Here is an 11,169-nt window from a genome sequence, read left to right as displayed (position 1 = left end):
TCCAAAAAATCATTTGAACTCATGCAACAGCAAAGCAGAAAGAACATCAATGCAATATTGATATCTTACAAGAGATTTGACCTATAGCTCAGTGCTCAAGAGACCTTTTGTCGCCCAAGGTCAAAATTGAGCAACAACCCATCTGAATCCTGGACAACACTTCAAGGTGATTTATACACAGGTCATAAGGTGAGGAGAAAACTAGAATAACGGAGTGTTACGTTATTAAATGAAAACGGAAAAGTAGTAGGTCAATGGAGTCCCGCTTGAGCTACGAGTTCGGCATATTCCTCGGAGACAAATGACTTCACCTTGAGTGCTGGATTACTGGGAGACGCATACTTCACCCCAATGACCGTTGCCAAGCCTGCAACACAACAAAAGTTTAAATCTATAAATATTCTTCCCTATTAATCTGCAACATACTCAAAAGAATCAGTACTATTTGTGGAGGTTCATTAGAAATTAATTTTTCCCAAAAATGACTAAGGCTGTAAAAGACCGATATGCCTGTCCAATTAACAAGGCTGGGATCATAAAACAATAGAAGCATGTAGTACAAATAATATCACAATAACTCCAGCATATTCTAATCATATATAAAAGCATCTTTGTGATATGTTGGGAATAGATAATATTTATAAACTCATGGAAAGCATTCAGTGAGAATTCTAAAAAATACAAAAGCTACAATAAACACAAGATAACATTCATAAGAGAAAGAAAGACATCAGAAATAACAACATAGATGAACAAGATCTAATTAAAATTCACACTATTCTTATAAAGAAAATAAAACCATATATTTATCATTTTTGGATATTTAATAGAGATAAAACATGCATTTGAAAGACCACATATTGTAATACTCACTATCATGTATGCGCCCATATAAAAATCTTTCCCCACGCCAATACTGCAGAGGCCTTGACCTAATTCTGGTGCTACGCCTTACCCCAAATTTCCATGCCATCCCAGCATCTAACAACGCAGAAAAATCATATTGATTAAGTAATAGCTACAAAGATCCCATAAACAAAGTCACAGAAATAAACCATTATAATTTGAACTTCAATCGCATGATCCTTAACAATACCTGCAAGGCTTTGTCTTCTCGAAGTCAAATTTTTCTTGTTTTGTTTGTGTCTTGGTTCTTTTTGTTTATTTCCTTTGTTCTGAGGTGCTCCAGAGGCTTCCTGAAGACCCTGTCTCAGCAAGTCCAAAAAAATTTGGCACAATAATCAGGATGGCAAACATACTATCCACTTGATCCTTGCTTTAACTTTATATAGCAGAATGGAATTGTGAATTCATGTTCAAGGAAAGATCACAAAGAGGCAGGTCCCCAATATTTTTGGCTTCATAGGAGTTAAAATTTGCAAATACACATGCATGCACAATAAATATTCATCACAAAGACCGTATTATAGTATAGTAGAAATTCCCATTAAAGCATGCAGAAGCAAAATATAAACCAAGTAACCATTTGCAAGCAATCTGATCAACAAAACTACACCCATCTAGGTATTGAATTTCAGTTTTCAGAGTGCAACATACAATATAAGCAAATGACATGATGCTACAGGTGAATGCCTTTGCTATAGTATACAACTGGCTGGATAGAACAACATGAAAAAACATTTGTTTATATAAAATTTAGGGAAAATTACAGTTGCACCCCCTCAAGTTTGGGTGATTCTCATATAAACCCCTTATCTTTAAAATTTTCAAATGCATCATTCGAGTTTCCAAAGTGACCCAAAATGGATGGCCAATCCTCTTTGTTAACAAAGTGGTGGCACATGACCATCAATGATAGCATAAAGTTGTTGTAAGACAAAAATACTTCTGGTATCGGTTGTCACTACCAATATCGAAGTTGATGATGTGGATGCAATTGGTGCTAGTGACGCTTTCGAGAAGGATCAGCCGATGGAGATAGAGTAGTGGTGGTGGTGGTTATTGGCAGCAATGGCAGAAGGAGAGAGGGTATGGCAAGGTTTCGTGGGATCGAGGGAGAGGAATGTAGTTCATCACACGGGAGAAATACATGAAGGAGGCTATCCCGACCTTGAGAAATGAAAGATTCAGTATCAAGAAGCAAACCAAGATGAACACATAAGTTGAACATAACTGCCCACCTCGCACAAAATCCAAAACATGATGAGGTGCTTATCAGGATCGTACTCAAGAAGTTTGCTTTTGTAGATGGTTCAAACTAGAAACTAGTGCTTGATAGTCAAGATGAGCGGCGACCGTTAGGACACTATGCCTATGAGGGTCTCCATCATCTGGATGACCTTAGCAACAGTGGGGATGGTAGAGTAGCATCAGGTGATGCAGACGCATCTTACTGGGACTTGATGAGGCGGGTGGTGTAGTCAATTCGGACAATGAGGTTTCTAGTGATCTTGGAATCGATGGTGCAATTGTGGCTAGTCTTCTAGCACAGATGATGTACTTGATCCAAACAACAACCTCATAGGAGGGATTGGAGGGCTTGTTAAAGATGAGGATGTCATAGTGAAGGTATTCAACAAGGGGACGCTTAAGGAGAGGTTGGCTGATGGGAGCAAGGTGTATTGGTCAATGCAGTCGTTGAGCCCATCATAGTTCTTAAGGTGGATGGGCCACTTGGAGGTGTTGATGGAAGGGATGAAGGACTAGGGCTTGATGAGGTAGTCCTTCTAGAAGGGTCGGAGGCGGTAGTGATAAAGGAGGAGTGGGTTTCTTCTCCTCTTTTTTCTTCTTGTCAAAGGTTTTTCTTTGGGGGGGGGCGCATGGCAATGTCAAGATGGTGATTAGCATTCGAAGTGGAGAAGAGAGAAGTCAGAATGAATGATGCAAGAAGGGTTATCAAAGGGATTTTGGATGTGCAATGTCGAACACATGCAGTTAAATGAGACAAGCATGCATCAAATGTCAAAATAACAGTCATGATATGTAGTGCATGATGTGAAGCATTTTAATGCCATACTATTCTAGTCCTTGGTCTATATTTTGTTACATTGTAACTCCATTCCTCGGTATGCCCTCTTTAAGGTAAGGGGCCATAGGGCTCCAATCGGTGGAGGAGCTTTGGAGGGAGGCTGTTGGTGCGGAGGAGGTCTTGAATGGAGACTCAGGAGGCCATGGGAAAAAGGATGGGAAGAAAGCCTAGGAAGATATGGGCTTAGGATAGGACATTTTTGTTGAGGGAGAGGATATTTTTATCTTTTATGATGGCATGCTAATGGTGTTGGATGGTTCACGGTCTACAGTATCACATTAGGTTACTTCGATAACTTAGAGGACCTATTTGAAAAATTTTTAAGAGGGTGTGTGTGTGCGAATCACCCAAACTTGAAGGGTGAAACTGTAATTTTCTCTAAAATTAAACCATATGTCAGCTAAATATTATAAATGGTGGACAATGATGCATTGAGCAAGATTTAGTGAATTGTCTGCCCGTGCTACTTGGAGGAATCATAGTTTGGCCACTTCTTCCACATATAAGAGGCCATATTTGGAAAATCTATTGCCGGAATTAACCACCTAAAGGAAGTTGTTTGAACAAGGAGTTAGTCTTGGTGCGAAGTACTGACAACTCCAATCCAAGAATAATTATTGCTGGAAGTAACTTCATCTTTCAAAATAGAATTAGAAAGAAAACACCATTTGGGGGTGTCCTAACCTCAACAACAACTATAACGGTCTAAGCACCTATTTCTACACCGAACAGGATCTCTTAGACTTTTGTCCTAGGTTTAGGCTTTTCCTCTAAAGCAAAGGTCCAATATGCTTTAGATGCATATCTTGATTTTTCATCAATAACATGTATTAGATATATCTAGGGATATCTGATTTCAGACTGAAAGAGGTTGATTTGTCTCCTTTCTTTTAATCTTGTTTGTCTTTGGTGCTTCTTTTATTTTATTTTCATTCTAAAACTCAGCAAATAAAATTTTTGTATCAAAGCCAAAATAAAGAGCCCATCTCTCTCATCAACATCTCCATCAACCAAGTCAACCAATAAAATGGTCAAGCAATATTCTTTTTCCAATTATTACTTTACATATAGGTAAAGCTGCAACCAAGATTCAAAAACAAAGATGGTTCCCAAATAATCACATGCACAAACTTCATTGGAAAACATGAATACCACAATGTCACTGGAATGCTTGGGTGAACAGATAATAGAGCAAGAATAGGATTAGACCTCTAGCACAAAATAAAGTAAAACATAAGCAAAGAAAGAATGGCCAACCTCATTGTTTTCTTCTGGTAAGCCATGTGCGCTTTCTGATTGCACATCCATTGGAAGGACTGTTGTTGGAAGACTTGAGTTGTCTGTCCATAAAGGGTATAAATAGATTATACTTTCAACAAGGATCAGGAATTTCATCATCATTGACTATGCACTGGAGTGGGTGCAGGGAGTGGTCTTTGAGTTAGAAAAATTAAATAACTGGTGCATATTCTTGGCAATAATGACATATGGAAAATAACACCAACTTTGACAAGGAGACGGGTCTTATATGCTTTCTTCTATATCAACTCTACAAGCTAAATTAGGTTTGCTCCTCCACCCTAACTTGCTATTCACAAAACATTAAAATAATTTGTGATTCAACAGCAACTGGATGCATTAAGGTGCAGAGATAGGTCATGCCTCCTGCAGCCAGTAGAAAATTGATTTACCATAAGACCTAATAGATGTTAGGAAACTAGAGGATATCACACATTTTGTTTGAAAATTCAATATTCAAAACCATGCAAGTCTAAGAAGCTACAAGCAGGATGGATTAGATGTGATCTTTTAGGACAGTGCAATAAATGTGAGGAGAGAATCTCAGTCAAGTTCACAGCATCAAAAATCACACCTTTAGAAGCCTCTGCACCTACTATGACATCTCCCTGTGCTGGAACTGCTGCCTGCTAGTTATATCCAATATTTAATATTGAGCAATTTGTTAACAAACTTTGCAGATGAGCATATCAAAAAGACACTTGCCTCATCTTGCAAATTGACATCAGGACCATGAAAGTTAGCATCAACATCAGGACGACCATGATTTTGAGGCATGTCGCTACCATGTAGGCTAGTCAAGCCTTCTCTTTCGGTCGGATCCATACAACCAGAAGTCAGATCTTCAACCTCAGTACCTGGCTTATCAGATACTAAAGCATCCAGCTGCATAGAATTCTCCTGAAACATACAAATAACATCAAAACCATAAGTACCCATATCCATAACATTCAACTCAGAATCAGAAGTACTTACCTCCTCTTCCATATGGCCACAAATTCCAGCAGACACATCTTTGCCATTATCAAGTTTACCATGGCTTTGCTCTGTAGCATTTTCAAGCAAGGATGAGGAATATTCTGTTAGCTCTTCTTCTACTGTGATCTTACTGTCAACAGTTCTATCTGCTTCAGAAACTGTTATGTGCAATTTATCCATCAAAAGTATTTTGTCATTTATCATCGCTGGTGCAGAAGCATCACCAACAATTGAACCATTCCTATCATCATGGCTGATATGAGGAGCAGGTGAAAGAGAGGATTCATCTTGACCTTTATTTCGAGAAGAATCTCTGGAAGCTGGTGCATCATCAATAGGAAGCACTGAGAATGGATCTTCCTGTGGATCTTTCAGCAAAATGCGCCTCTTCAATGTTGAAATTGCATCAAGTCGGCTTCTTGATAGAGTTGGTGAATTTTGTGAAAGTTGGCAGCCCTCTAATTCCTTTCTCATCTCTCTACCATCAAGTGCGTTAATATCATTCTTCTGAACACTATGCAACTCAGGAAGGTGCACTTTGCCTACATCAATTGACTTAATTTGCAAGCTCTCTCGCAACAGAGTTGCCCCTTCATCTTCATCCAAATCTTTAAATGAAGACAATAATTTATCTAAAAGATCATTGACCTTTTTCTCCTTATCAGTTACGGATCCTGGTAAAAGAAATAACCATTCACTTGCGAAAACCAGCCCTGGCAGAAACCAATCAATAGTAGCAATATATCTAACATACCTTGTCTTTCTGTAACATCAAGGAGTTGACTATTTGTTTGCCTGAATTGTGAAGTGTCAGGTTGGTCAACTGTTCTGGGATACAAAATGTCACTCGAATCCACAACAGTCGGAGCATTGAATGGGCTATAAGTTCTTTTGTCAGAATTTTCTTCTTGTGATCCCATGAAGACCACGGCAGTATCAACTTTAGCAGGAAAATGATGTCTATAGCTTGCTGTCTTCCTGATACAAAAACAAAAGTCACAAGTTGAATTAAAAATCTCATTTGAAAGAACACTGCAGCTTAACAAAATTGTATCTGTGACAAGCACAGCAGATTTAGTCCTCACTGGACAAGTTTCATGACATTAAAACCACCTGCTGTTGTTAAAGAAGTAAAAGTTTAAAATGAACTGCTGTTATACGTCATACCATATTGCACAATATATGTCCAGTATGGGACTTAATCCACATGATATAGATCCCCACCCAACATAAATCTGCTAAGAATGGCCAATCAACCCTGCATATTAGCATCCCAACTGGTGTGCAACTGGGTAAAATAATACATTCACAACAATTTATACTTAATCCAACTTCAATATGCAATTTCCTAGGTAGAATGAATTTTGATGTTACGTGACAATTTGAAGTTGTTAATAGAGTGCGTTGTGCTTTAGATAGGTCAATGAGGATCACCATGTATGGGGATGTTTAATTATTTTGACCATATTGGTCTCTATCGAGCATACATCAGTTACTCAAAAACGTAACTAAAAAATAAAGGGAAGTAAAAAAGATGAGGAGTTACATTAAGATTATATCAGTTACCTTTATATCTCACTGTTGGTATTGTAATTCTAAGCTAACAACCAGCATCCTACCATATGATATGCTAGATTGCAAGTGGACCAACACAAGCACAATTCTTAATGCTTTGAACTTTGCTCCCAACTTCCAAACTCAATTTCAGAGGAAAACTCATTTCTTCCTCCTTATTACTAAGAATGAAAGGTGAGGAGAGTGTGGAGGAGGATATGCTCATCCTCCTTTATCAAGGTGGCATGGCTTCATGCAAGTAGAGGAGAAATAAAGTACTGAAAACAACTTTATTCCAATGATAGTGACAGCGTGAATGATGGAAATTCATGCATAACCAAACCAGTAACCAGGCAATATGAAACATACCCTAAAATTCCAGGACGGCGTTTACGAGCTGTGGCCGACTGGTGATGCTGCAGTAGATCAGTAGAAACCTCTCCCCTTAGTTTCTTCAACTCTTTATCAGCATCTACACTCCAAACATAAAAGAGGACGATAAAATTTTCAATGTTACTGCAATCCACACTGCAATTATCAAAAATACAAGAAGTGCAACTTCCAGAGTGGCAAAGGATTACTTTCAAGCTGCTCAAAGGCAAAGAAATACTCCTCTGGGTCTTCGATGTGATCTATGCCAGAATCAAAGTCTACATTTGGCACAGAATGACTGACAACAGAAAGAATTGCAGAGATCTGTGAGTAATTATTATGGAGTAAATAAATAATCAATCAGGTGCATACAGAATAGTGATACTGTGACAATCAATACAGACAAAAGGTATGCTGATCTTGACATCACATTCCTGCCATGAGACAGGTGGATGTCCGGTTCCTATTTCAAGTAAGAATATCAGTCGGATTGGACAACCCATTCAGCACCATGGTGCCAATACCAGACGTCTTCCAAGGGCCCAGCATCTAAAATGAGCAATCCCATAACATGCAGATCCTCAGCGGAAAGGATATCATATACATGGAATCTGGGCCAACTTAAAAAAGCAGTGTCTAATATGATAAATTGCTAAAATCTGCTTTACCTTGTGTTGGGCTTTAAGGAAAACTGAGCCCGTTTGCGACCCAATGCTGGTCTGCGTCCTTGGGGACGGTCCTTGCCATTTGCAGCAATGGCTTTGTCTCCATCCTCAAAATGTGGAACTGGAAAGTTTGAACAGCTCTTCATGATCTGTTGTGCCTGTTCCAGAAACTCCTTTGAGCCCTTTACTGCCTGGTCTCATAGGAAAGATGATTTTTGTTTCATTAGTTCCTTCAATAAAACAAAAAGAATCATATATAATTGTTCCAAAAGATTTTTCTTTTAAAAAAAAGGTGCCCTGGTAGATGCAACTTCTTTGTTAATTTTAGATCATTAGCCGCAGGTCATGAAATCCTGATACCAGCTGCACCTCAGAGCCCGCAGGTCCCGGCTTTGAGCTATTGGAATCCGACAGCATGACAAACCAGCCTCGACTGATCTAATTATCTACTTCAAAATTCAACAAAGCCGAACTGCATCACCCCATGATGCAACTGATCTAAAGAAATCCCTATTTCTATCGATTTCTATCCAACTAGAGAACGCTCTAGCCGAGAAAGAATGCAGTTCCAACCCATACAAATATAACCGGGAGAAAGAGAATCTGATCGAACCCTGGACCTTATCTCTAGTCCAAGGTTTTTAGCATTGTAAAACAGAAAGTAAAACCCTAATATCTCAATCCAGAAACCATATAGTTTGTGAATCAGATCAAAGATCCCATTCACCCAAAGTATAGATTCCAGCGCAAACGCAGTCTGTGAGATTTGAATTTAGAGTAAGAGATGGTTACCATGGATTTGAAGACATCTCGGATCGCCTCCTCTTCCTGCGCCACCGACAGAGCGGGGGCGACATGGAGATGGGCTCCGAGGGTTCGAGGGAGGAGAGAGAGAGCGGAGAAGTCCGCGAAGGGATCTTCCAGGTTGGGGTGCTCCAGCTCAGTGGACATTCGTGGCGATTTCGGACACCAGAAACCCTAGACCGGCAAGGGGATAGGGAATGCGCCCTTCTTTCAAAATGAGGAGCGGGAGCATAGTTCTTTTGAAAAATAAAAAATAAAAAATAAAAATAAAAATCTCTTTTGGTACGTGCGAGCCGTGTGCGGCGGAGTGAAGTGGAACTGCACCTGAGCGCGCTCGTCGGACGCCCCTTTTTTTATTATATTTTATTATTATGCGTGGAAACTCAAATTAAACCTTCGTGGGCTGGCCTGCTAGATTTGGGAAGAACTTATTTCGTACACTGGACTAGATGCTGTGCACACAGCACACCACCTGTTGCGGGATGGGCATCGAGGGTATTGAGTCCAAAAATTTTATATCGAATACAATCAAGGGACTCTACTGCTTAAGTACTACCAGCCTCCCTCTCCCACGTGAGGCGCCTTTTGCGGGGCAAAACCGTGCGGGGCGGGGTGCTGATCGGATCAAAGGCCCGGGCCCCGTTCCAGAGCGGACAATACCTCACGCTGGATGGAGGTGATGAATTGGTACGACTGGACAGTAGACCTCAACAATTGACGCCGTCTGTGAAAACTCGTCCCCTACCTGTGCAGTAGTACTTTCTTGCTGGAGGGCTCTGTTGCGGGATGGGCATCGGAGGCATTGAGCCCGAAAATCTCATACCGGATACAATCAAGGGACTCGACTGCTTAAGTACTACCAGTCTCCCTCTCTCACGTGAGACGCTTTTTGCGGGACAAAACCGTGCGGGGTGGAGTGCTGACCGGGTCAAAGGTCCGGCCCCGTTCCAGAGCGAACAATACCTCACACTGGGTGGAGGTGATGGATTGGTATGATTGGGCAGTAGACCTCAACACTACCTATCACAGCTGCTCATTTCTATAGTAGTACATCGAGATGAATGCTTAATGTTCGCATAAATGACTGATTTTGATTAATTGCATGTACGGATGTTGTGATGCACATAGCATGGGAAATAATATTTCAGATCTGTTTCTAGCCTCATAAAAGATATTAATGCAGGGGAGAAGTTTATTTTAAGCTGGATCATTTTTTTGTTTGTTGTGCGTTGAACTTGGAATTCTTTGCACGAGCAACTCAAGCTTCCCTACAAAAATCTCTGCTTTATTGCATGAGACACCTAACTAATTTGGTCATTTGTTGGATGAGGAATCCACCGAGGGCATTGCATTAATTAGAGTATAATCGTATTTTGATGCTGCTACGTAGTTGAAGGATAGCCATAAGAACCAAAAGATCGTTGTCCTTTTGGACAAATCAATAGAGGACAAGACATTAATTCTACCATGTTGTGCATGTGTTTTGCTGGCTACATGTTTTGCACAAAATAGCCATTATATCAAAATTATTATCTTTTTTGTAAATTTATTTATAATTTTTTTTTGAACACATTGTTTCTAGCTTGATATCATTTAATGCGCAAATTCAAATAGACTTGCGTACATATTGTACAATGCATATATTTAGATTACCAACCTACACATTTGGATTATAGACGTATTTAATAAGTTAGTTTATCTAGAATGAATATTTTTGTATGTTTCAAAATTTAGATGTCTATTATTTGCAAATGATCCATGGTGCATTGACAAATCGATGCATTATAAGTAGAATGTGAATATATTTTCTAAGAAAAGTATGATATACATATTAAGACCAACCTCTGCATTCATTAGTAAATAATGCAACCAATATATGCACCATGAGTATGCCAAGGTTTTATCTTGCTAGATACATTTTTTTTACTCGGTAACTTTATAGTTTTTTGATAAATTAGAGAAATTAAACCAAACAAGTATAAGTCCATGGAAATTAACAAGCAAAATATCTAACAATAAAATAGAAAGATGTATCTTAAAATCCCATAATAGATATTTGGTATAGGATGATCATTCTAAAATCAAGAATATTATGGATAGAAGTAATGAGATCATCATGTTTGATTACACCATGATGATCTTATATTGCACTGATCTAAAACCATTGAAAACTCATTTAGTTTGTAGGAAGAACTTTTCTTCCCATAAAGAAGTTTCTTTCTCAGAATATATTTTGGCATATTTAGTTGACTATGAAAAAATGATTGACTATAGTGATTTATATTTGATTGAGCATCTATTTTTTTAAAAAAATTATATAAAATATCTATTATATTCTTAATAGATATAAGACGATACATTTTTACTTCTAAACTTTATATAACTAATAATATTATATTTATATTAATATTAATATATTATAGTATAATATTAGATCATAATAATTTATTATATTAATACAATATTAGTATATATGTATTAATATTACATTAATATTATATTAATATT

At 38.5% G+C, this 11,169-nt stretch overlaps 1 protein-coding gene across 2 annotated transcripts; it reads right to left on the bottom strand.

The window, feature by feature from the left end:
- On the bottom strand, positions 1-8,894 carry LOC105047743 (centromere protein C). Of its 2 annotated transcripts, XM_073258822.1 has the most exons (13): positions 8,650-8,894; positions 7,861-8,048; positions 7,402-7,490; positions 7,190-7,292; positions 6,021-6,244; positions 5,560-5,940; positions 5,264-5,334; positions 4,990-5,188; positions 4,863-4,910; positions 4,247-4,329; positions 1,097-1,205; positions 874-981; positions 1-367 (listed from the first exon to the last, which is right to left on the bottom strand). In XM_073258822.1, exons 1-13 carry the CDS (start codon positions 8,806-8,808, stop codon positions 252-254), a joined length of 1,878 nt encoding a protein of 625 aa, XP_073114923.1. In that variant the 5' UTR covers positions 8,809-8,894; the 3' UTR covers positions 1-251. The 2 variants fall into 2 exon arrangements, with proteins under 2 accessions (XP_073114923.1, XP_073114922.1); XM_073258821.1 differs by having other exon boundaries at positions 5,264-5,940.
- Positions 8,895-11,169: the final 2,275 nt, after the last annotated feature.

The sequence above is a fragment of the Elaeis guineensis genome, chromosome 6 (genome assembly GCF_000442705.2).
Source record: "Elaeis guineensis isolate ETL-2024a chromosome 6, EG11, whole genome shotgun sequence".
Taxonomy (NCBI): domain Eukaryota; kingdom Viridiplantae; phylum Streptophyta; class Magnoliopsida; order Arecales; family Arecaceae; genus Elaeis; species Elaeis guineensis.
This window is presented reverse-complemented; position numbering and strand designations above follow the sequence as displayed.

What these genes read in the sequence shown, in the direction of transcription:
- LOC105047743 (XM_073258821.1), bottom strand. Translation starts at nt 8,808, where the DNA reads ATGTCCACTGAGCTGGAGCACCCCAACCTGGAAGATCCCTTCGCGGAC. An exon ending in TGATGTTACAGAAAGACAAG is followed by an intron (nt 5,941 to 6,020) that starts GTATGTTAGATA and finishes TTCTTTTACCAG; the next exon opens with GATCCGTAACTGATAAGGAG. An exon ending in GTGGCCATATGGAAGAGGAG is followed by an intron (nt 5,189 to 5,263) that starts GTAAGTACTTCT and finishes TGTATGTTTCAG; the next exon opens with GAGAATTCTATGCAGCTGGA.